Source organism: Ciconia boyciana, chromosome 2 (assembly GCF_034638445.1).
Source record: "Ciconia boyciana chromosome 2, ASM3463844v1, whole genome shotgun sequence".
Classification (NCBI taxonomy): domain Eukaryota; kingdom Metazoa; phylum Chordata; class Aves; order Ciconiiformes; family Ciconiidae; genus Ciconia; species Ciconia boyciana.
The window spans coordinates 162,401,890-162,429,075 of NC_132935.1; the positions used below are offsets into that span (position 1 = coordinate 162,401,890).

At 41.2% G+C, this 27,186-nt stretch overlaps 1 protein-coding gene across 1 annotated transcript in view; it reads right to left on the reverse strand.

Moving 5' to 3' along the window:
* SCN5A (sodium voltage-gated channel alpha subunit 5) overlaps nucleotides 1-27,186 on the reverse strand; it is a 218,687-nt gene that overhangs the window by 26,386 nt on the left and 165,115 nt on the right. Inside the window, exons 19-21 of the mRNA XM_072851539.1 lie at nucleotides 23,072-23,192; nucleotides 13,644-13,798; nucleotides 9,386-9,559 (exon numbers count right to left, since the gene is read on the reverse strand). Coding sequence (XP_072707640.1) covers nucleotides 9,386-9,559; nucleotides 13,644-13,798; nucleotides 23,072-23,192 — 450 coding nt within the window. The remainder of the gene's footprint in view (nucleotides 1-9,385; nucleotides 9,560-13,643; nucleotides 13,799-23,071; nucleotides 23,193-27,186) is intronic.

Sequence of the window (27,186 nt, forward strand, 5' to 3'; positions counted from 1 at the left end):
GAAAAAAAGGACATCTGAAAGGGAACACAGAAGCTGAGTTGAAAGCTCTGGCCACTTATTTAAATAAGCAGTTTCAGCTAATGCAGGCCCCCAGTGCTTTCCAATAGCTTTTTGTGTGCCCCAGGAACATCTGTCTTTCCGTCTCCAGTTGTGCTTTTTAAAAAAAAAACAAGTAGAAGAAAGAGAGCTTGGATTACTTTGGGTGCCTCTTTTCAATCCAGTCTGGTTTCTCCTGTCCATTGCTGCCAAGGATAGGATTACCCAAAGAAATCTTCACAGCCCGAGCAACAGCCCAGTGTCTTTAAGAGTCAGGCGTGCAGTCCCAAGTCACTCCCCTTGATTTGAAAAGGAAAAAAATTAGGCCTGTACCCCAAATGCAAACTGGAAAAACTACAGGGAAAGGGGAATTTGCACATAAATTGAAATACATGGAACTTCTTATTGCCACTCTGAAATACTGTTGGGACAAAAGGACTTGTAATGAGGTTGGTATTCCCTTTAGCATCTACCATTTCTGAGCAGATGTTTATTATCGCCTTATTTTTTTGAAATATCTCTGTACCCTTTCACTCTGACATTGGATTTTCTGCCATATAGATGCCTAACTGTATGATTGCACCTGCCAATCCAGAAATGGCATGTTATGAATGAAGGGCATAAAGTTAAAGGAAAGTCTTAAAATTAGGGCACTAGAGAGAGACTAAGCTGACCTAAACCAAATTCCCACCTCTGCTACTTGTTTCTTTGAATCACAACCCTCACGTTCAGGTAAAGACGACGAACTCCTTAGGGCTGCTCTGGAGTTAGTCCATGGCATGGAGATGAAAGCATGTCTGCAAACGAGTTAATGAACAGCTTCCCTCACCAGCAGCGGAGTTCGTTACTGCTTGTGGAGCACTCTCGTGTATTATAATATGATGGGCTACACAAGTGTCTAGATTGATTATAAACAAAAATTATCTCCTGGAAAGCCTGACGCTACTTCTTATAATTCAGGTTAAAAAAGGCTTTTACATTATCTACTCATGTTTTTTATCCAGGATATTTCCTCTTCTTTTTTAAATCTTTTTTTAATTTTTCGTTTCCCCATCTACTACTCAAACAAAGGCTGTGAAACTCTGTTAATATTCCATCTTCTCAGCTTGTTTCCTGGTCCTCATGTCCACGCTTTTCAAGGCAATGTTTCCTTTTCAGAGGGCAGCCTTGTTGCAAACAGCATGTGCCACTCCTGTTGGCTTAAATGCTTTTAAATAAATCATTCCTGCATCCTAATTGTTTCTTGGCGGTTTCCAGAAGAACCTCTTTATGTCTTGCTGTTCTCTTAATCTGTCACCTCCTTTACACCTGCTCAGGCTTTTCTAACAACTCCCAAGGCAGATGGCTGCGAATCAAGAATTAAAACTCAGCTAATTTCTGAGGGCGAGTCGAACGACCTGCTGCTGCGAGCTTACGTCCAGTGAGACAGCAAACTGACTTACTGATTTGCAGTTTTCCCACCCCACCCTTTCCAAATGGATCTTCAGCCTGTCCCAATTCACCTTTTCACTGCAAACAGACAACTTTGCCAGACCTCTGAGTCCCATTTACCAGCACTGGGTAGGGATGGATGAGGGATCACTGTGACTTTTGGGGACCACGTGACACTCCTTGGATCAGCCAAACCTTGGCCAAGACCCAAAGTCTTTCTCCTTGTTGCAGCTGCGGTGGCTGTGCGGGTGCAGCTGCCTTGAAAGGTCTGGCATTTCTACCAGGATTTAGAGCAAAATAATTTCTTCATCATCAGCTACGTTCTGCTTCTCATCCAGACACCATGCAGAGACAGCCTTTATTTAGGGCAGCTGAAGAGGAAAGATATTCTCCCCTTAAAAAGATCTCCAAAACCACCGCACAATTCATCCCAGAGTACCTTCTTGATGCTGAATGCTGTTGTCAGGAGTAGACGGGAATATGCTTGATTATTATTTATTATTTGAAGATAGCGTTATAATGCCAGGGGTGTGCATAGTGATTACTGAGAGAACATTTCCCTGGGGGCTCAGCCCCATCATTCAATTTCCATCACAGCCGGTGGGAGTTTAGGTGCTGAGCTGAGCTGAAGGGATGCTTATTTCTGGGGAGGATTAGGATCAACCTTACTTACATAAGACACGATGCAAAAAAAAAAAAAAGAAGAGAAAAATCTGTTTGGGCTGGTTCCACAAGGTGTTGTTCTGGATTTGCTCAATTCCCTAGAGCATTTATTCAATCAAATGTTCCAAATCAATATGAAAAATACCAAGTTGATGTGGGAAATATGACAGTCACAGAATCACAGAATCACAGAATCGTATAGGTTGGAAAAGACCTTTAAGATCATCAAGTCCAACCGTAAACCTAACACTGCCAAGTCCACCACTACACCATGTCCATAAGCACCTCATTCAAACGTCTTTTAAATACCTGCAGGGATGGTGACTCAACCACTTCCCTGGGCAGCCTGTTCCAAGGCTTGATAACCCTTTCAGTGAAGTAAAATTTCCTAATATCCAGTCTAAACCTCCCCTGGCACAACTTGAGGCCATTTCCTCTCGTCCTGTCGCTTGTTACCTGGGAGAAGAGACTGACCCCCACCTCTCTACAACCTCCTTTCAGGTCTTAGCTTGAAAATAATCTGTTTAGTTGGATTCTTGAACCTGAGTTGATCCTGATATTGTATTGAATATGCTAGGATGGAGAGGGACTCTGAAGAATTATAGGTTCCCTGATTTCTGCCAGAAAGGACAACGGTACAAGTAGGAGTACATACTACGAGGATGAGTCCTCATCTTCATTTGCCTTAGCCAGTCATATCAGGGTAGGAGGCCAGCACAAAGTCTCTACACCACTGGGATACAGCTTTCAAGTTTCATTCCAATTCCTTTGATCTCTCACCCCTCTAATAAAGAATCCCTGACCCCCCTGCAGGCTGCAGGCTGCATCTCTCCCTTCACTTCTTCCTTCCCCCTCCTGCTACCAGTCTCTTGAGCAGCCCCTGGCCATCCTGGATGGAGCCAGAAGGGTGGTGGGACATTTTGCAGTCTGCAACAGTTGGGGTTGTAAAGGTGCTGGTCATCAGGGAGAGGAACTGTAGGACAATCTTCCTCTGTCCTTGCCGAGCGTGTGGGACTGTGTCTGGACTGTTAAATACAGTCTATATCTCTGTCCCACCTCTGATCCTCGGTGCAAGGGAGAACATCTCTGTGTAAGGAATTTGGCTGCTATACTCACAGCAATGGAAAGGGCCAAGCAAGCTTCATGAAAGAGCTCAAGGATTTTATTCATTATTTTGTTTTTAAGCATATTCTTCTAAAAAAGGACATTGAAAAGTGCTCCACCTTCAAGTAACTTCAAGAAATAAAAATGTTTGGTAAACCTAGTTCAGCACAATCTAAGTTGAGACGGGTTTTTTACACCAGTTTTAAAAGTTGAAATTCTCCCTCAGTAATTGAAATTCTTCAGTAATTGCAGTAATTCTTCATATTGCAACTGTTTCGCAAGGTGTAGCAGGCAGTGAGCTACGCTTACTGCCGGACTTTTCTCCTCACCATCACTTACTGTCCCTTTTCCTCCAGCTGCAGCATTTGTCCTGCTGTGCTTTGTCTGAAACCAAGCTTGCACTTCCACTTGGCAAAGCCCGGTTGCTCTCCTTTTAGCATCTATGTGGTAACTAACATGAGGTGCAAACCAAGATAAGACAAGACATTTGGATGTTTTTGCATGTGTTATGTTGAGATAAAGTGTGGGGAGGCAGAAGGGAGATTTACAGCGTCTGCTGACCTGCTAACACACATTAAAACCACTTATCTCATCTTCATGTAGAATATTTTCTTTTCACTTATCCTGAATTAGCCAATATGTAGTAAATCAGCATTTTTTTTTTTTTTTTCTTCTTCAATACCAGGGTCCCTGGCTTCTGGAGAGGTATTCTATTTCCTATTAGTTATCTGCCATCAGCAGAGGCCCAGAAGAATGTGCACTGAGACATCTTCAAAAATCCCACATGAGCATTTGCTTTGAGGAACTGGAAGAAAACTAGTCAAAAAAGAACTCTGAAGTAGTAGTACTCTGTTGTAACCTGTGGATTTTGCAGTAATAAGTTCACTCTTAAGACACTTCTCCAAGTGACAAGCTATATTACTTTTACTTTGCCTCGGCTGTATTTTTGTCATTCGGTTCCTGTGTGCTTTTCTGAACAGAAACTAGACAAAATTCGCATGCTTTTAGGATAATTTCCCAAGAATACAAATTGGATTTCAGTGCTGTTTGGGAACAACTCATTACAGCAGATTGTGTAATTACTGGTAACGCAAACAGAAATCACCTTGCTAATCAACAGGGAATACAGATGGAAAAAACAATTAAAGTAATCAAAAGCCATCAATATTTACTTCACACAGCAAGTTTTTAATTGTCACTTAAAGACAATCCAACGCAAGGGCATAATTTATTTCAATTCAATTTTTAACTAGGGATAGAAAGACTGTTTTAAATACTTCATCTCAAACTCAAAGATTATTAGCTGCTTTTTAACTTTTTAACTGGCAGTGAAGCATCCTAACTAGAAATCTTAGAGCATGTGCTTTCCAGGAAACTATCTTGGAAAATGTAATATCTGTATTTTTTTAAGCATTCAGTGAAAATAATGGTGCATTTAATGACTAAGCATCCATGAGCAGTTCTCAAACAAGCAAACAGGAAATCTGGCAGCAAACAGGAAATTTGGAAAGCTGCTCAATGGGGAATACAGATCTCTAGGTACAAACTCAGCAGCTCCGGGCAACACCAGAAACATGTTGTGTTATAACCGTTCACAAAATGCGGGGGGGAAACCTACATATTATTTTACTTTCATAAAAGCATCTACAAAGTCCTGCCTAGTGGACTTGTTCAATAACTCACTTGAGATGTCTGGCCTCAAAATCCATTGCTGAGCCTTGCTTGAACTATTTTGCAGACAGACATAGTGCTTAAAACTGTTGTGAGCCCCTGCCTCCATGGCGGCAGAGCAGGCTCTCTGGGAAAAGGGATGGAAGGTGCAATCTCTCTCTGTGGTGACTGAGCTGGAGAGAAAATGGTGGGGCATCAGGGCAAAAATTGAGAACCAGAGATGGTCTTCCACTCCCTGCTGCAGGATGTCGCATTAAGGTCCATTGCTGGAGGCGACTGAAGGGGAAGGAGGCTGCCAGCATCTTTAAAAAAGCAATTGCTTAAAAAATTAGCTTTTCCCAAGTATCAAATCTTGAAAGATGTGATAACCTTAGAAAGAATTGTTGGAGAAACCCTCACGTCCCCTCATTTCTGAAATCAGTAAATGACAATGAGGGTTTTTTTAAGCCTGGATTGGGACTAACTTTTGGTCAATCAAATTGAACCCAAAAGCTGCAATGGAGATGATGGGTTTGTGATAATGGACTTTAGTAGAGAGATGACTTTACTGCCTGTTTAAGAGGATTTTTCAGTGTATGCCACAGGCAATGAAACTTGGCTGTGACTTTTTTTCCCGAGCATTCTTACTAACGAGTTAGGGACTTTACATCCCTTTCCCGAGAGCTTTCTTGTGACAGCTTCTGTAGAGTACTGGTCTCTCCTCTCTGCCTTCAATGCATGATCAGTGAGCGAAGAAGCTGTTGACTGCAACACCTCCCGTCTTTGAATGATGCTAAGCTCCAGACTGATGCCTTTTCCAAACTGACCACTGCAATGCAATAATCCATCCCCTGTCAGCAGAGACTGGGACATAGCTCAGAATTAATTGGCTGAAGCTCAAACTAGATAAGCTCAAGATAATATTTATAGGTCAGAGGAAACAATTGAAAGGAACATCAAACATGACACCAGCATGCACAACCGGTGGAGTTTATCTGCCCCTTGTTTCAAAACCCAACTGTCTGCCTTTCGCAGGACACGCCTGGTTGAGAGCAGTTTTCATAAACATTCCTTTTGAATGCCATGCGCGTCCGTCTCTGGCCAAGTTCAGACTCTTTGTTTAATCTGCTTTGTATGAAGAGGTTTTGATTGCATGAATGCTTGGAAAATATCTATTCTTTGTGAAAATATTTGCCTGTGCGTCCTAGCAAAGAGGATTGTGCATAAACTCCATTCCTGGTGGAGATACTGATCTCTGTCTACACTTCAGATATACTACGGTCTCTGCTTTTCCCTCATTTGAAAAGAGCTGTGGACTGAGTGGCCACCACTCCAATTCATGTGCACAGAGAAGCTGTATTTGCAGTGTAGAAGAAGGTTACTTTTAGCGGTGTACTTGCTATTTGCAGGGAGGTAACGTATAGATATACATTAATGCTTTTTGTTCAGTATATCCAAATTTCAGCAGACATCTAAGGCATCTTTCCCAGGTGCTCTAAGGTGAAATGAGCCTGTATTTTGTGGTTCGATTACTCCTTTCTCCCTTCCTCCCAAAGAAATCTGTTGCAGAATTGTTGATAGGACTTTATTGTATTGCAACGTATTTAAAAGCACTCTCTTACAGTTTTGTTACGCTAGCACACTTCTTTGAGATGCAGAGAAGCCCATTATCAGCGATGATCCTTTAGGGATTCTACATCCAGCAAAAATAGCTCTCAGTTTGTGGATTACTGTGTGTTTTGATGTTCAGGCTTTGCAAGACAGAATTCTCTTTAGTAATCCACAATTGTGAGATGGAGCCTTTGCTGTTCCACAGGCCCAAATCAGTGTCAAAGGTCTTTCACAAGGCAGGGTAAGTACAAAAAAAAATTTTTAAAAAAGTTCAGCAGCAATATGCTTATACCCCCTCTGGGTTCACTTCCCATTTAGAAAGAGTGGATACTTGCAAATTTTGAGCTGGTGTTATGAATCATTCACAACAGAAAAAGGATTCTGAGTTGCATTTGTACAATGAGAAAACACAGATGATAGATGGTTTCACATGTCCAATGAAAAATCAACCATCGCAGCTTGAATTTTGAATACCGATACCAAACTGCTAAGGAATAATTTGCAGATCAGGAATTTTTAAGTGAATAATTTTAAACAAATAAATTTGAGAAAATCAGACAAGTGGTTCATCTGCTTCTTTTGGAGCAGCTAATTCACCCATTCACTCCCTTCTGCAGCTCAGTTGCAGAGATTTGATTCTCAAAGGACCAAAAAGAAAATGTAAATTGAAGTTAAAAGTGTGCTGGAAAGATGATAGCATGTTACTCTGCCAATTCAGAGTGACAGGGTGTGTGAGAAATAGGGTAGGAGAAGAGCATCTGTTAAACCCGCTAAAAATACAGTACCAGGTTCTCATAATCCGCATTGGGAAATGACTTTGAAGAAAAGAATGGAGCATGGGGGAAAGCTTTATTCATTGAGAACACTAAAGGACAAGCGATTTCCTAGAGTCAATTAATAACTAAAACAACTCAAGGGTGGGGCAACTTTTTGGCTAGATTGGCAGCCTCCAAAAACAACATTTAAATGTGGGTTAAGAAAACAAAAACCTCTAGGTCAGTAAGAACGCTCTGGGGTGGATTTGCTGGGGATAAGGGAAGTCTCAGGGGCCCATGGTCCCCTTTCCCCCATAGCGCTGTTTTATGCCATATGTGCTCTGGATGCAGGGCAGGGGAGCTGAAGCCCCTTTCCCCAGCCCACATGTGGCTGCCTCTACACTATGTCATTATACTCACAAACACCACACTTAGAAAAAAAACATGTGCCTAAATTTTTTGCTTACATGCTGACTTTGCATTCTCGTGTAGCTCCTGTTCCAAAGGGGCTTTTCGCATGGAGGACAGGATTTAGCTTAGTTTCTGTTTTACTCTTTTTGGTATTAATTAGATGTAATGCTATAAAGTATGTATTTCTAACAAGTGTGGAACTGATTTCAAACTGTTAATGATGCAGCAGAGCTCCAAACTGTTTCAGTGAATTCATCTTGAAATTGTTCCTATCAGGAAGACCCCTACTTATAGTTGTGATAATATTCAGCCCTCATCCAGCCCTTCTAGTCTTCAGAAGCTCATTAAAATAATAACTCCAATAACAAATTCCTGGAAGGCCATATAACACTTTAGGTGAGTCCTATTAGTCCCATTTTACAGATGGAGAAACAAGGAAAGAAAAGCTATGTCACTCAACCTAAACCACAGTGAGCACAGTTTCAGGGTTGGGCTATAACTTAGGAACTGGTGGTTTCCAATTTTGTGGTTAGATAATTAAACCAGGCCTTCCTCTTCTATTGAAGCTAATCTGTGAAAAATGAATGCCTTCCCTTTAAGAGGTTTCCAAGCATGTATGCAAAGAGGAATTTATGACCTACAATTTATGTAAAGAACTTCCTTTTCATAAATCAATTTATTAAAGCTCTGGAGAAGCTTCCAAAGGCTCTGATCCAGCGGTGCACTTAGACATGTCCATAACTTCAAACAAGTAAATTGTCCCATTGAAGTGCTTTCCTGGACCGGGGCCAAAGAAAGTGCAATTCTTCCCTGAGTCAAGGTTCAGATGTAAAATGGGGAAAAATAATTTATCAAAAGTTTAATAAGTTACACAGTCATGTCAGAGCTCTGCCAGCCTTCCACATTAATACCTCAAGCTAATAAGAAATGGCCTCAGGGAGATAATTGCCTCCTTATTGATATGCCGTGATGAAATGTTAAACCTCATCTGGAGGATGCGGTGTTGCTGGCTTTTCCTGAATTTGGCAGATCCCACATCCAGGCAATGTGAAACTTCGGAGGGGGCATGCCTGGTACTAGCAACACTCCTGGGGCATGAGCTCACTTGGTTCAACTACTACTCACTTTCAAGGACTATCCTCATAGGAGAACTAAGCATTGTGATATTTCAAGGATTTAGAGTATTTTGTAAGGCTCTGTAACAGTGAAATCACTTTGACAAGAGGACTATTCACACCACCTTCTGGACTCCTTCACTGGTAAATACTTGGGAGACGGTACTGAACATACTGTTACGTGCTGCTGGCAGCCTCGCTGGGAAACTACGCCAAGAACAGCTTCTCTAATCTGCTGAAAGACTTGTGTGTCGAGGTCATGTGCGGAGCAGTCGGAGGTAACCGGACCTTGTGCTAGCTGGGAGTGTGGAACGAGATGTTAAATGCTAAAAGAAAGAGCGAGTTCCTGGGGATGAGAGGGGAATGTGATTCAAATTAGCAGGGTGACACCTCTACGTAATGACACAAAGTGGTCTGCTCTGGCATGCTGATTTCTGGGGATGCATGGTTACATATCAAGACCTCCTTTGAGCTTTGCCTAAGGTCGCTACTCAGAATCAGAGTGACAGCTGTCATTTTGCAAACACAAAGCTGCCAGACTTAACAGCCCATTCTTATGCATTATAAAAGCCAACACAAGAAGCATCGTCGTTCCAAAATGATACTTACATCTACAATAAGGAAGTCAAGCCAGCACCAGGCATTGGTGAAATACTTCTTGAAGCCATAAGCCACCCATTTCAGGAGCATTTCCAAGACAAAGATGTAAGTGAATATTTTGTCAGCATATTCCAGCATGGTTTTTATGTTTTTTCGATCTTCAAGGTAAATATCTTCAAAAGCCTGGAAGTACAAAAGATTGATTAAAAACTTCTCCTAAGCTGTGTTGGAAAGCATCAGTGCTGCACTGCAAGTCTGTAGTATTATTTGATGGGATACCATGTTCTGTCTGTGATTTCTGATATATTTTAATGTTACCATCAGAAAGAATGCTCAGGCACAAATAGGACTGGCCCTAACCTAATAGAGATCTGTTCAGCTTTCCCTTATAATGGACACATGCTTAGCTAGCTCTCTCCAGCCTCTACTGACTACTGACTAGACATCCTTTGAGTGTAAGAGGAGCTTAAGCACCCTAACTCTGAAAACATGAACCTGTGAGCAGGGTGCCGCCCCAAGCTGCCCGAGGGCATCCTGCCTCAGCTCCTGTTGGCTGTGCCACTGCTATCGGGGCACCTCAGATGTCCCAGGGCATAAGACACCTGTCTTTAGGAGGCAGAACCTGACCCTTACATTTAGTCAAATACATCTTATTGCTAATGATGACAAATTGGGTTATTAACTTGCCTGTGTTATAGAGTACCGGAGTTCCCTGGCTTCTGTTCAGCCACCACATTTCAGGTAGCTACAGCTATCTGCCTCAAGAAATGCTCATTATTATTCACTTAACGGAACAATTATGTTTTAAAGGTCAAGGTATCTATCTACCCATCTCATCTGTCTCTCTAACCAATCTTATGCAGGGCATCATCAAAGGACTTTCAGTGTCTGTATCAAATACAAGCAACTTAATAACCCATTTAAAATATTTAAGATATAAAACAATATGCTTACTAAAATAAAAAAAATGAAGTTGTCTCATAATTTAGCTTTCACTTTATAATGCATTAAATAAAATGCAGGATCCTAATGTCAGGGTTGCATATATACCGCCCGTTTTGGGGCTTCTAAGTCGACCAGTGGTTACGGTCTGCTTCCCCAGCTACTCCAGCAACCGTCACTACACAAGCTGCTCCATGTCCCTGTAACCTGGATAACCCATGCTTTGATATATTACTCTTGTCCCATCGTGTGACCCAGAGCGCTTGGCAGCAAGAAGCAACGTTATTTGAGAGGGTCTGTGCTAATCATCTTAATTATCTGCATTTACATATTTCAAGATCTGTGGCTACTTTCTGAGGAACTTCAAAAAGTTAGCAAACACCCAGTGCCTGGAGATAGAAGAAGTGTGTTGTCACTCAAGCAGTCACACTGCTCTTCTGCCTGCCAGGGAACAGTAATTAAACCGACAAGAAAGCTTTGGCAGCCTGTGCCAAAGCTTGTCCATTTGTCTCCACACTTTGGGGTGACGTTTTCACTGCAACTCAGTCTCCTATCTTGCCTTCAAAAATGATATTTCAAGGGTGTGAAAGAGCTGTTGGAGAAAGCCACAGAAAACAATACACAGAGAGACTGGGGTTTATCACTTCTTGAAGGGGCTCACTCACTTTGTCAGATGACTTGCTGTACTTTGCAATTACTGCAAAAATAACAACAAACTATTTAAAGTTATTTCTTCCTCTCCCTCCTTTGCTCTCTCTATTTTCTACTAACTTGTCAAAAAGTACATTGTGTTTTGTGTACTAAAAGCACACTGTGAGTCAGGAAGCAGCTTAATAAGGGATGAAAAATATGCTACCTGAATGCCTCAGGTGCACTGTACTTCTGCACGAGCTATGGATATTACCCAAATGACAAAACTCTGGTGTTTTGCATTTTTTCATGGTGACAACGTGTGAAATCTTTGCGATATAAAACATCATTAAGGGTTATTTCTTCTGCTTTGCTTTGTGCATTAAAAAAGAGTTAAACAGGATACCTGCAGTGTTATCCACAATTACTATTAAAACATAGGCTCCCAGTTTGGGTGCTTATGGCTTAAATGCAGGGTTTTTTCAACCTTTTTGCTAAAAATGTAGTACCAAAAAGAAGGGGGTTTGGACCTTTCGCAGTAAGCTATAGATATATTCTGATGGTTTAACTACCACACACAAATATATACTGGCTTTTAAACTCCGTTAAGAACTTAGCACGTCCCAGGGAAGTACCCAGATAAGCTCAGTTTTCGGAAGAGCTCACCCTAGAATAACAGAAGAAAAAAGTTGTGTGTTGCCTCCAACATCTCCAGTCCAATTACTGAAGCACAGTGCTGATATGTGAGAAAATGCAGTATAATTTGCCCTTATACAGAATTGCACTGGCTAAATTGAAAATCGCAAAAAGTAAATGAATGCATGCAATGAAAATTAAATGAGATTTATATTGCAGTGTTCAGTATGTAAGGCACTCTTAATTACATATGTAAGGAAGTGTATTCATCTAAAGTGTATTATAGCAAGCGACATGCCCCCTTTAAAATGTGTTAAAAAATTAACATGCTGATTCTCAAGCTGGTGCAAAAACTGTCAGACTCCATTGATTTCAGCAAAGCTATGACAATTTTCAGCAGCCTACTATTTACCCAAGTTTTTCAGCTGCTTACTTTTCATGATAAAATAAAATCCCCTGGGTGAAATTTCAGCCCATCCCTGGTGGACCTGGAGAACAGTCCATTCCTTTCCTTTTTGCATCAACATTTATGTATTTCTACCTTCTTGTCTCCCTGCAGAGACTTTCTTTAAACTACATAAACCCAGTACCTCTATGTTTTCCTCTTTTTTTAGGCCACTGATAATTTGTGTTGCTCTCCTCTGGAGTTTCTTCAATTAGCCCATGTCTTTGCCAAAGTGCAATGCCCAGAGCTGGAGCCAGTGCTCCAGCTGAGGCCTCCTTGATGCCAACTGGAGTGGAAGAACATGCTTATTTATACAACCCAGTGGGGTGTTCGGCTTTTGTGCGGTGCTGTGATGTAGTTTATCCTGTTTGTTGCCTGTTCTCTCTCCAGGTCTTTTTAGTAAATCTGCTACCTTACCAGTCATCCTGCATCATGCCTTTCTGCCCGTGATTATTCCTGATGAGGCGAAGCAGGCACCTTTCTAAGATGATGTTCCTCTTACTATTTAAGGCAGATTCATCTGTTTGGCTGCAGTTAATCCTGACCTCCAGAAAAACACTGGTAACCTGTCCAAACATGGCATTGCCTGCAAATTTAGTAGGTGTATTTCTCACGCTATCATGGAGGAGAAGATCAGTGACCACCTGACCAAAGCCTGGAGAACTCTTGATACACCCCTTTGGTCTATGCCCAGATAAAAACCTGAGAGAAAGCCCACCAACTTCAGTGACATTCCTGACATGTACATGAGCAACATAAATATATGCTGCCATCTCTATGAAGAGCGCAGGGTTGATAATACAGAGACGATAATCCCAGTACACAGTGGGATCTCAGGAGGAGAGGATCCCTTTTCAGAGTCATGGGCAATGACCAGCCTCCATACATACACATTCAAGCATTGGAACAGGCTGCCCAGGGAAGTGGTTGAGTCACCATCCCTGGAGGTATTTAAAAGACATTTGGATGAGGTGCTTACGGACATGGGGTAGTGGTGGTCTTGGCAGTGTTAGGTTTACGGTTGGACTTGATGATCTTAAAGGTCTTTTCCAACCTATACGATTCTGTGATTCTGTGATTCTGTGATTCATTTGGATGCAAGCAGGAACTATCTGTGCAGGAAAGGTACAGTGGTTTAAGCTAAGGTGTATTCAAAACATGAATACACTAGCTCCATGTGTAGCACTGATTCAGTGCCCCCTGTGCCTTTTATGATTTTGCTTTGCTGGTTATAAAATGCACTAAAAAAGAAAGAAAAGATAAAAAGCCTTCCCTGGAGCAAAATACAAGCCTCCAGATGGGAACTACCATGGAGCAGTTATGGGATGCTGAAGTAGTAACTCTGGGATACTTTCTCACACAAACTTCCTTAAGGATTTGCTTTTCAAAACGTGTGCACATCATAATTTTATCTTATAACAGAAGAAAGTTCCCCCCATATGGTAAAGGCAGGTGAAATCAGAAAAGCAGAAGACCTGTTTTAGCCCCAAACATGCTTTGCTTTGAGAAGTGAGCAGTAAGGGCTCATAAGATCTTAGAGACAGCTAACTGGAGAACACCTTCTCTGAGACCCATGTCCACTTCCAACCAGCTAGGAAATCGTGTTACATTTACCAGGGCTCCACTGCTCAGCAGGATCATGAATATGATGAAAGTTTCAAACCAGTTGTGTTCGACAATTCTGTAGCAGGTTTTCCGCAGCCTCCACCAAATTTTGCCTGGAAATTTTGTGATGTCCACTGAACAGCATGGGAAGAATCGCACACAAACTGAAAAGGAGCAAAATGAAAACAAAGCAATTGTTAAAAAAGCCCATTTAATTCTTAAAGCTGCAATAAGGAGCTGCTAAACAAGATTTGTTCTAGCAATAAGCTGCTGCATGGAGTCTTTCCTCCCTTGTTTTTCTCACCAACCTCTTCTGCTCTGTCTTCTGTTTCCCCCTCTCACTCCTCTATTAAAAAACATTCAAAATCACTTAAAATGTGCCCCAGTGATTTCTCCCAATGATTTTTATGACACAGAATATATGGGCCATGAGTCACCAGTGCCCTAGCTCAATCACATTGCATTAGCTGAGCTCAGGCAGCACCCCTGATCAGGACTAATGACTCTAGTAGGGTATTACCAATAGTTTCCACATCCTTTTGAATGGAGGAAGGATATTTTCTTGGTACTATGATACCACTAGAATTACTGATTAAAAGTGGCAATCTGATGAAAGGGAGATGAGGGAAGGAGGTGCTACAGTGCAGATGGGACCAACATGCTAAAGAGACTCAGGCAGCAAAAGCAGGAGCAGATTTTGATCTCTTGGACTCCCATGAGCTTAAACAAGGCATTAGAACAACTTTGGAAATATATTTAGGTGGTTAAATCCCCTTTGATGTCAGCAGAAATTTAGATATCCAGTCCACAGCAGGTTCCCCACTGATGCTTCATAGCACTTTCTGACCTTAGTGACAAATACTGTGTGATAGTTAAATGCTGTAGTCGTAATGGGGATCACACAAGGATTTCTGATAGGCAAAACCACAGCCATTTTTAGTTTCCTTAGCAACATTCATTTGTTATAGCAAAAAGATATTGTCATTGGTAATGGACAGATCCCTCTCTCCCATTTTAAAAAACACTATGTGCTGGGTATGAACTTAAAATTGTGTGAGAGGACACCCTGGTAGCCACGACTTGTCTTTTTCCAGGCTGGCCATTCAGCGTTATGTCAGATAATTTGACTCAAATTTCACAACATTTGCTGATGAGAATGACCCTCAGAAACTACTTTGTTTTCAAAAAGCAAGGTTTTTACCCTACATTTAATCCATGTGTTGTATAGAAAGAGACTTAGCTATGGAGCTTTTTCAGTCCCATCATGAGAAAAAAAAACACAGACCAACTGCTTCCATAGCTGAAAGGTGGCCAAGGTCACTAACATGTCTTGGAGCATACAACAACTGCTCAGAAGTGAGAAGGGAGGACAGCTCACTATGGTGATGTAATGCAATGTTATTGCAAGTAGAAATAATATTTAGGCAAGGAAGCTTGGGAAGGAAAGAGGGTGAGTGCCAAGGTTACACAGAAAGCAGATGCTGCTAATTCAAGGTGGCATAACTGAGGCGCTTGAACTGCATGTGATATGCAAGGAGATCAAGTGCAACTCCTGGGATGCCAGGATTCCCAAGCAGCTGGAAGTGGGGCTGTGCTGGCAGCAGGTTCTGCCAGGAGGAAGAGAGCTGCTAAGTCTGCTGTGGTCCTCCTGGCATTTTCTGTAAGTTTTTATTATCCTAGATCCCTGCTATGGAGCAGCAGAACTGTAGGATGTTTCATACGTGAACCACTCCCAGAGGTCCCCTTTCCCTCACATTTCTGAGATTTTGGTTAGGTGTAGGCTCTTGGCTGTATGAGGTTTTGGTACGGGACTAACAGGACAGTAAACCATTTATGCAAAGGTAATGGGACAGCGATGCAAGTAACTACCTGCTGTCTAAATGCCTGCGTCACACAGACCCACACAAGTTCCCAGTTTATCACTGCATTCTGGAATTCAGAGAAATTCTGGACTCCGTTGAAATACACTAAATTAATCAAACTATTTGAGAAAGACATAATGCTAGGAGAAGATAGAAATGTGAAGAACCAGCTCTCTGCCTCTTTGTAGGTCAGGTTTTGCTGGTAAAACTCCAGCAAAGGCAAGTTTTATCCTTCTAAGCACTTCAATCCTAAACACCAATCAATCATGTCAAGGGATAAAAGGATATCATATTAGTCACTACTTTTTGCTAAAACCAGTACACCGATAGGTAGTAATGTGTGTGATTTGGGTATATTTTAGGAAGTAGGTACATGGAACAGACTTCAGGCATGCAATACTGCACGGTACCAGGATCCCTGAGCTAACAAATTCATAGGGCAGCTCTGCTTAAAGATGCCCGTGTAGTATAATCCCACCAGCATGTCATGACAGAGGGGGCTGTTCATTGCATCTCTTAGCAGTGCTGCCAGAAAACTCTTACACTACTTCTCACCCCACAACCTGTATGGTCATCACCATCTTTCAGGTGTCTGGTCCACACTCTGTGCTGTTATGCAGGTACACTGGCCACCCCACTGTCAACTCAGCTTTGGATCAGGAAGACCAAAGACTTGGGCTCAGATCCCTCATTTGTCAAGTGAACAGCCTAATGACCAGGTTGTTCACTATGTAATTGTGGATTTCTCATGTCAAGCAGAAATCTCCCTTTGTACTGGAAGTAACCATTGCTTCTAGCAGAATAAACTTTCCACAAGCCTACCTTGTTCCCATAAACAGTTTCAATTTGGAAAAAAATCAGCTTTTTTCTGACTTAAAACATTTGTCCAGAAACTTTCCCCTCTTTTCTCCTAAGTTACTTCCTAGATGGATACTTGGCTTTTTAATGTCTTAGACGAATGCCTAGGCTCAGCTAGTAACAGGCATGAGATGCTCTGTCATGCTCTTAGAGAGTAGAAATGCTTTGAAAGTACCATTGGAAAAGGTTAGGACCTTCCAGGAAGTGGTTTCCCCCACTGTAAAACAGTTGGATGAATCATTCCCTGGAGGAGTCTGCCCCTGGCTTTCCACTACACAGGGAGACTACATGATTACCTGAGCCCAGGCACAGCTAAAATTAGGGGATCACCTTCAAATTAAATACTAACGAGCAGGGCACCATGAGTTCCAAAGTCACTTCATTTGTGATGGAAAATACTTACAAAATGGTAAAAACAGGCTATTGCTGATTCAGTCAGCTTCCATCTGATACTCTACAGATACAGAGAGGTATTTTTAAAGACAGAAAGCCAGCTAGGACCACTATTTTTTTTTTTACGCTCTTTGATGGCTTTCATGCAATTCCGATCTGAAAAAAAGTCCTAGTTACTGACAGTAATACCTTGAAAAATCCAAAATAGCTTCTCAGATGAGTCAGCCCAAAATCACTGTGCTATTAAATCCCATGCTTTTGACCGGGCCCAATTCAGAAATGTTTAGGCCAGATTCTGATACAATTACTAATGTCAAGTAGCACTTCCATGAATAATCATGCTTGCTGCAATTCAGATGAAATCCTATTTTTAACTATTCATAAATCAAAGAGAAAAAAAAAGAAAACTGAAAGAGAAAAAGAAAACTGACCACAAATAGGCTTTTTAATGAATTAGTAAAGTTCTATTTCCATTTCAAATTTTCTGATTTCCCTCACTGACTGTTATTTAATGCCTGCGCTTTTCTGGACTCTCGTAATGCTGGTAGCCTACTGTTCTGGTGACCTTGACCCAAGCTTAAATGCTGAATTAGAAGCTTCATATAACCCAACAAAAAAGTTTACCTGACCTTGGTCAGCATTCTAGTAGGGTTTTTTTTTTCCCATTTCTGTGAAATCAAAATATCAAAAACATTCCAGTGTGTCTAAGGCATGACCTGGTGAGGGTATGAGCAATCATAACTCCAGCTGGCTTCTACAACAAGGCAGGTGGTCAGCATAGCCCAGCTTCAGGTTTTGAAAGCTACTTTATCCACGTGAAGAAGACTATTCATTAACACCTTTTAGCACAGCAAGTGTCAAGGCAGGAATCAACCTTTTGGCATTTCTTATAACAGCATTTCTCATACTGCCTTGTCTAATAGAGTTGTGCTATCCCCCTGGAATGAATGCTAGTGGGGAATGGGTTGTGCAGAAGAAGCTGACCACCTTGTGATTTAATCAGGACCTAGTTTTTCCACCCCAACTCATGTTGGGCTATATCTTTTCTAAAAGCAAAGTGACTCACTTCCATCGTGGCCTTTTGGGTAGTAGGTTACTGCTCAACAGAAACACGGAACAGCAGAAAAAGTCAAGCAGACAAAAGGTCGAGTTATTTGCTGGTAAACCAGTGAAGCTGTACTGAGCTGCATTAGTGGTCAACTTGTCCAAGGACAATGTCTGTTTTCAATTCATATTTGAACATTACATACCATTTCTCTCGAAACAGAGACCTATTTACCAAGAAACCTTTCCAAATGCATTGGTATACCATATTATTACTTTTTTGTTTGTTTTTCATAACAAAGGAATTGTTCCCTTCAGTCACTGAGGTTTCTTATGGCACAATCGCAAACTGCAGATTAAAACGTCCTAAACCACAGTCTCCACTGCAGGTGTGACAGAGAAAGCTCTTACCTAAGCATCTGCCACAATGGTAAAAAAGTTACCAAAAAAAAAAAAAAAAAGGGCAGGAAGAATTTAATATACAATGCATTTTGTGTAAATATTCGTTTGGTTCCACGTTCACGTTTCCTAGCCTGGTCCATTAAAATCTTGGAGCTGTTAGACTTGATGGCATTACCTTGGTACATTGGGAAAAAAATTTCTTTGTGGGGGAGCTATACTGCAAGAAGTTCCTCCTGCATGCATGACAGCCAAGCCTATTGATTTCAGGCTTATGAGTAAAGACTTTACAAATCCACTGCTTGTTCACACCAATATATACATTTAAATTTACATAAAATTATCAGATATGTTTTGGATGGATTTGGCTGTTGATTCTCTTCAATAAACCAGGAAGACTAATTAATTTCTTCTATACTGTGGTCCAGTAAGTCTTGTGTACCTTGTGTTCAAACTGTAGTAATCTTATAGCTATTTTGACACAGGAGTTCCCAATTACTGGGACGTTAATTTTTAGAACAAAACAATATTTTGCTTAGCTTTGAACGCTGGTTACTGCATTGCTTGGTTTGACACAAAGAAAATACAACTTCCTCAGCATAAACTCAAGCAGGCAGGTATTCATAACATGGTTTTAAAATATATATATACCTGCCAACCTGGGTTTCTAATGACCAGTCTGGCTAGCTGGGTATGCTCAAGCAAGAAAGCGAGTCTGGTTGTACCATCCCTTCGTAAGCCTCCAGCTGTCTCCCCATGCGTGGAGGGAACATGATCTCTGCAGACCCTCCTTATTTAACCCATTTCTCATCTTCTGGTCTTCTGGCCCCCCCTAACCCACTGGCATGCATGGCTGGATTTTTAGCTCTAGGGCTAACATGGATTTGCCATCACTGTCTCCAGCATTTGGGTACCTGAGACGCACATGGACATTTGAGTCTTTTCTCACGTATTACAACTGGGTGCTGCCAAGAGAGCATCTGACAAAGCCACAGTCTGCCAGGTGTTTTTACTCTTCCAAGGGCTTTACAAGGGTACATTTCTTGTTTATCTGCTGCTACTCTTCTCAAAACATATTGTCTCGGAGGTCACTACAAATAACGATGTGACGCCTTGAAGCAAAGCCAGTGGGCAGCCTGGTCCACCACTGATGTCAGCCCCGCTTTGAGTGAGGGGGTGGATAAGTTGAAATCTAGAGGTCCTGTCCAACCTGAATTAATTTAATTCTGTACATGCAATACAACTGTAAAAGTTTTATGACATCTGAAAACTGTATACAACAAAATACTAGCATGCCCTTCCTGATGGAAAAAAACGCTGTATCTCAGATATTACGACTAGAGGAAAAAGATACCTTGAAACTTGTTTTTGTTCTGTGATTTTTCCCTAGGATGACAGTTAACATGTTTTGTTGGGCTTGGTTTGGTTTTACTTAGCTTTTAAACATCATCTGGTGGCAGTCCCAGTAGCTTAGCTGAGATTTGTTCAGTTTAACGGTCTGTTTGAGCTCTTCTTTGCTTTTTTATTTCTAAATGACCGCTAACTGCAGTTGGGGAGGGCGTGACACAGATCCCACCATTAATCAGAGTAACTTCACTGTAGCACATGGCATTTCCAGCTGTGATAATTGCTCCTACATGGTCACATGAAAAACTGGTTGTGGGTGTCCTCAGTGTCACGAGTTGCGATCAGCCGCGCGTTGAGCAAGGTAGCTCATTCTCGCACGACCATCTGATGATACTCGTTTCAAACCTTTGCCAGTGGGCTGTGTCCGGGGAATTACGTTTGAGGACTTGGTGAAAACTTTCTCCTATTAGGGTCTGGAAGAGAGAAGCGTGCTGGGGCCAGGGGGCTCTCTTTGGATGACCTTCTGTGAGACACAGAAGAGAATGTGCAAACAGATAACAATTTTTGATGCAGAGAATGCATACCAATGGAGGTAACAGGACTGGAGTGTTGCAAGGCATCTGGAGGAAAAAATACCCAAATAGCTGGCGTTGCCTAGATGTTGCTTTCCCATCAACTGGCAACAAGAATGATCTCTCCATTTCTATCAGGTTTTTCCCAGCAATACTTGCTAGCTGACAGAGCTGTGACCCTACCTTGGCTTCACATTTCCTGACCCAAGAATATTCCCCGTTGACCCTAATCAAAGCTATTTTGAGATGATAACAAATTAACAAGTCTCCCCAAGAAAAATGACCTATGGCTTATCTGGGTCACCCAACTCCCGGAAAACTGTGACCTCAGCAAACTTTCAGCAACTATTTCAAGAACATGCATTATCTTCATTGCCTTTGTTATCTGAAAAAGGGGGCTGAATCCGGAACATATTTGTTCAGGACATAACCTATGCTGGATGTATTTAGAAATGTCATAGTTTGAATTTAGATGGCTGGTGAGCTAACAAGGTAAGAACTTAACCCTTCCCCTCTGGCTCTTCCTCTTCATGTCACCTCATCTCCGTCTTTCACAAATATTAGCTGGTCATTCTTCCAAATATAGAAAATATTGTTGTATCTCTTTATTACAAGCCAGCAAAGACAACACTAGATAAACTTGCCCAGTGCATGCCCTTCGATACTTCCATTTTAGTACTTTATAAACTTGTCATATCTTAGCTAACTAGACTGTTGTTTGTTGGCTTGCTTGTTTTTTAACTACACAGAAATGATAACTGCATGAGGTTTAATTGCAATGGTAAGTTTGGGTAAAAATATTGGAAGGCATTTAATAGAAGAAGATGATAGGAAAACACTTTGTTTCCCTGCATAAATAAAAACAAATGTTAATGTCATTGCAGTAAGAATCATTTGGACTTTAAGTTTATGGCACTTTGACTTGAAATTTTATGAGCGAACATTCACGTCAGGTTTATGCATTTTTGCCAAATCCATGAGGAATGTGATCATATTTGGCCTACACAGTAGCCTCTGAAAAATCTGTATGGATATCTGCTGTGCAGGAAAGCAGAGCAGACATGTTAGGGAGGACATCACCTGCAACGGCATCGCCAGTGCCCACGGATACCCTGCACCAGGCCAAGGGCTGGGAGCAGGTTCTCCTTCAATTCCCATTGAGAGCTCAAGGCTCAGCTGGCTGTACCCTGGGCGAAGAGGAAAACACCCTGACTTGAACAGGGACTGGTGAGGAACTAGGAGACATGAGGAATAAAAGGCAAAAGGCAGGAGCAGGGATGCTCAGGGGGAAGGGAGCAGGAGCCAGCAGGGTGGATGTAACCCAGGGTAAGCTCGGGGTTCAGCCCCTTCAACGCCTTCATTCCTACATTTCTTTGCTGCCAGGATGACAAATAGGCTTCAAAACTGGCTTAATGCTTCCAGTGACCCATCTAGAAGAACACTGCTTGGTACGCCGTGTCCCATTGACAGCAGTGGAGAAGATCTGACAAATTGGGTTGGTACTGATGTGGTCCTGCACAATGGAGTTTCAGGCAGTTCTGGTCATTTTAAGACAGAGCAAATTACAGAGCGCTACCGCTCTGGGAATGAATCAGGGCTGTGCACTGAATGAAGTGATGGGTTGTGTGATGTTTGCCTTATTTCTTTTAAAAACTGGAAGGCGATCATGGCCAACCACAGTTTCAGAATGTGTAAACTGGCATCTGACTAGCACCAGTCTTACAGCACTGGCTTGTTTAACCAATTATAATATAATTTCTCACTTTGCAGTGCACAACATAGATTGCTTCTCACTAGCCTCATTAAGAAATATATTGTGAAAGAATGAAAACACCAGATCTAATTTCTAAATGCTATTGTATGGTCCAGAACAGTTACACCATGCTTTCTTCCATCAACTGCATTAATTTTTGGCTACTGCTTTTAAGTAGAGCTGCCAAAAAAATGTTTAGATCCTAGGGACATTTGTAAGCCCTGCAGTGATCCCTTACCTCATTCAATCATCTTTCTCACAGATACAGAGATGCACATTTTTGCTGACTTCAGGGGCATTCATATACCCAGCAAATCATCTCTGTCTGATCCCATCTGAGCAGCTCTGTTTTTATTTATAATAATCCTTGAATTTTCAAGGGAATATACTAACATTCAGCTAACCCTATTTTTCCTAACCTAGATTTAAAGGAAAATGAAGAATCTGACTGAGATAATGTTTGGAATAGAACTCACTCCAAGAAGAAACAACTTAGGATGTTATTTACCTTATAGATTTACTTTAAAATAGATCTTCTGATGTAGCTGGGTTTTAAACCTGTGTTTTGGAGCAGGCTGGTGTTAAAAAAATAATAAAATGACGGCATATTTTGGTTTTAAAAGAGTTATGTAAACGTGATATGCTGGTATCTAAAATAATTAAGTAAAATACCCTCTACATAGCACATCCCTGGCCAGATGAAAGTTACTGGACATGCTAATCATAACACCCTTTAAAATAAATGCAAAAGAGTCGCTACGACTCATGAACTCTCCAGACAGTTTCTGTTAACTGCCTATACACATTTAAGCAACAGAAACATCCTGATCCAGTCAGTTCTCTACCAAACTTGATCATGCACACATATTGGAAAGTAAAAATCTTCATTGGCCAATGTAGAAAAATCAACAGTTTAAAAGAAAAACCCTTTGTTGCACAAATTATGATGAAAAAAAGCCTAGCACTTCAGAAGCTGCATAGCCTTTTAGAGCATGCTTTTGGCTTATCTCACCTTGGAAATCCAAAGACTAATGATAACAAGTGATTTTGAGTGTGTGTTTGGAGCATTATGGTATCTAAGGAATGAAGTGCATCCAGTGAAATACTACTGCAAGCAGCCAGAGCAACGTGGTGTGAAGGTGGAGAGATGTCCACTAAGAGAAGAGGAGGTTTCTTGTCTCAATTGCAGTGAAATATGCAGGCCCTTACCTTCGGGGAAGCAATCTTCAGGCTCCATCAGCTCCTCAGCAAACTCAGGGATCTGCTCCAGCAGTTCTGCAGGATTTGTCAAATCCACTGTGCTGCCTTCAGAAAGACTGATTTCATCAAGCTTGTTGTCAACAAGAGCAAAGACGAGGAAAACAAATTGATCAATCGCCCTGAAGGAAGTAGCTGAGTTTTTATTCCACTAACCAATATCCCAGCTAAAGCCACCACAACAGAGACATCACCATGCACTTCACATGGTGCCCACTCCTTGAGTGACAGCTCTGCCTACACTGCACTGAGCTAACAGTTGACCCATCAACAAGAACAACAACAAAAAGTTAACACGTAAAACTTACTTTTTAAAACAAAAGAGAAGTAAACCGTAGAAAGGCAGTGAACAGCCATTGAATATTAATGGTACGTAGAAGCTTGGAATGACGGAACCACTCATGATTTTAAGGCTTGTACAACCTGAAGGTTCATACCTTCAGACGGGGGACACCAAAAGTGGGACCTAGCTCCAGAAATGCTGAAGGATGAATCTGATGACCTGTGTTGGGTTCCTGTTTCTGGGGCCTCATTCCTGACGCTCTTCACCCACAGCTGATGGGTGAAATCTGCACCTTGTCAGTCAGGACCATGCTCTGCTCCCTGCTTCTCCTCCGAGATGAGCAGAAGTCCCTCTGTCACCAGGGTCTGGTCACACGATGCTATAGGCACACATGTGTGAGAGGGCTCTTCCACCTGCCTCATCCCAGGCCTAACTTGTTCCCACCACTTGATGTGGCCCCCCACCTTTTGGTCACACATTTCTGATCTCAAGGTGATGTAGGAGGAGGGACACTTTTGGCTTTTGAAAGCCTTTCAGAGGCTCTATTGCTTGCCTGAAATATTTGACACCACCATCTTAGGCATGTTGTTTAAATTTAGTGTTTCTCAAATCTTCCTCTGCAAAATGGGGACAAGAATATTCCTGCTCCCTGAAGCATTGGTTGTCTTACCTATTTAGAGCAGGAACTCTCAAGTAGATCTGGGTAAAAATTTCTGGGGAATATATTATTTTTAAAAATTGTTTTAGAGGCTGAATTTGCTATTAAAAGAGAAATGACACATGATTAAATAAGTCACCCAAATATGAAATAGAAATTTCATTTCAGGTCAAAACTTTCTTTTAACAGAATCAAAACATTTTCTTTAGAAGAAAACAGGATTTTTTTTTCCATATTTTATTTTACTAGTCAAAATAAAATGTTTCTGTTTTGTGTTAATCCAAAATGATATTTTACTTGATTACTCAGCTTGGCCACTAAAGTGAAAGATCTAATATTTGCCCAGCCCTGCTCCCAGTTTGTTTCTGATTATATTAGAGCACTATCTGGCGTAAGTGGGCAACACCAAAGCTGGTATCTTCTATGGGTCACGTCAATGCAAAATAGCTATAAGGAGGAGTCAGGAGGGGTGGGTTATTTGTTAACTGTCTTATTCTGTTCTCTGAGTACTTACTGAAATTTTTTTGTGCTTTATCTTGCAATACTATTGTCTCCATTTAAAAAAATGAGGACAAGAATACTTACCCATGCTTTTAAACAACCTATGAGATAGTTATATGAGAGATGGCACGTACACATAAAATATTATTTTCACGAGGATGATGTTGATGGAGTTAGAGAATAGGTACAGCTTTATATATTTATTATTAATGTGAAAATGGGCCCTCTGTTTTCCAGTATACACAGTCAATGCAAAATTTATAGCTGAATTCAGAAAAATGCTGAACCTGGGGTAAAATGGGCAAGATTGAACATTCCAGCAATGCTTGCAAGCGGGGATGGAAGCTACTTGCTTGCAATTAGCTGCAGCATCCAGAAGGTCATAGTCTTGGCTAGGGTTTTTAATGCTCTACTCAAAAGGACTGCAAACAATTGAGAAGAGACCTTTTAAAAAGAGAGTCAGAACAGAAAGCACAGGTCAAAGACATGGATATAGCTTCTAAAAAAATCCATATTCAAAATGCAGCTGTCGTACAGGGCCCATTTTCTACAGACTACCAACGGTATATGATGGTGGAAAAAATGTCATACCAAGTTTTAGCACAGTCAGAACTTTCTGATACAGTTCATTAGGGAATGCATTTAGTCATTATCTGTTCTGTTACAAAGATGTCAAAACACAGATCACTGAAATAGTCCTAAATCATATACAGTTGTAGAATGTAGAAAATAGGGGTTCCAATGAGAAAAGAAGCCTGGTTGGATATAATTCTTACCAACAGACAGAAATCAAAGAAAACTGTGAGTACAATGTCAGCTCGATAGCATTGTCAATGAGAGAGCTGGATTTAGCAGAGACAGGTTAGGAAATTCACAGAACCCAATTCGGTGCAATTATAATAGACTACAAGGAAAACATCTTAAAGAATCAAGAATTCTCAAGAGTTATTTATCAGGAGGAGTTTTCAGAAAATATTAGAATTCATCAGCATCAAAGGGAGGTGGGGAACATGCAAGACAAAACAGACAGGATTTCTTCTGCAAAGCCTTCAAAGAAGATGCAGCGAACATGGATTCAGAAAACATTAGACAAAGGTTTAAGGGTCCGAACTGGGACTGGAAAAAGAAGGAACCATACATACGAGAGAGGAGGGAAAGATTAGGAAAGCTTGTAGGAAAGAAGCAAAGGTTACTCTTTGCCAGAAAGGTTAAAGGGATTAAGAAGGTTTTCATGAACTCAGTAATGGAAAGAAAAGAGCTAGAGACATAATAACAATTGATGAGGAAGATGTAACTAATCAAAATTCAGTTGCCTAAGAAAATACTCTTTTTAAGAGAATCCAACAAGGGGATCAATAAAAAGAGGGGGGAGAGCCTGTTAGAATTAATAAAAATGTAAGTAGAGAAATATCTAGAGAGCCTAAAACATATGCAAATCAGCAGATCCAGACAAGGCACATTGTAGGGCATAAAGGGATCTGATACACCACGTTAACACACCATTAGCAATCAATAGTGAACCCTCATGGAAAACTGGAAACAGCCCAGGAGAGCAGCAGTAAGTAAACACAATACTGAGCTTAGAGAAGAGGAAAAGGGAATAATCATGGGAATCACAGATCACTAAACACTTGCTGTAGCCTGTGATGAAAGCAAATTTAATAAAGACTCAGAGGAGAAAATGAGAGTGCTTTCTTGGAGTGAAATGTGATAGAGCCCTAAAGGCAGTGAGGTGGTTCTCCTGTATGCTAAGGATACAGTGCACAAACAGGGTGCAAAGAGGTCAAAAGAAGGCAAAAAGGACAAATACAGCATCTCCTCTTTCTTTCTTGGAATAAGTGAGTGGAGGAGGTGTACCAGGCAGAGACAATGGGATCTGTCAGAAGCCCCTTTGGGAGACCTCCCACTATTGCATAAATTCATGCTGCAGAGGGTAGTTTTTACTGTGTTTCTGGGTGAAGTGGCTGTTTTAAGTGCCCTGACAGGGCTTCCACACCCACCGCTTGTGTCTGTAATAGTGGCAAATTGATCTGAATGGGTTTTTCAAAAAGCCTTTAGCAGTGAGATGCTGAAATCTCATTGAAAGTTGATGTTTGCTCAAGGCTTAACTCTCTTATCTCCCTTCCTCTCTCCCTCACCTCTGAAGATCACAGCCTTAATCTATCAAATTGACATATGATATATAAACCTTAAGAAAATATCTGGATTTCTATTATAGAAAAGTCTACTTTTAAAATAAATTGTAATTGGTTTGGATTCACCCATTGCTACCTGGAGAAAAGACATCCTAAGGACCTAAATATAACACAAACTTTGCCTTCAGAGGAGGAGATCTGTAGGGATTACAGTCAGCATTATCTTCACTAAAGATATGGAAGAGGTACGGACTGATATAATCCTCATGTTAGCCGATAACATTAAATTGGAGAGAGTATTGAAACCAAGCAAGCAGAAATGAAGAGAGAAGTGAAATATGGATAGAATATAGCAAAATGAGACTTGACTCAAAACAGTACCAATGAGAGAGTTCAGGGAAAATTCCAGTGGAAATCCTGTAAACCTGTAACCCCAAGTCACCTGGAGTAATATTAAAAAATTAGACGTGATTTTGCAATGGGATCTAAC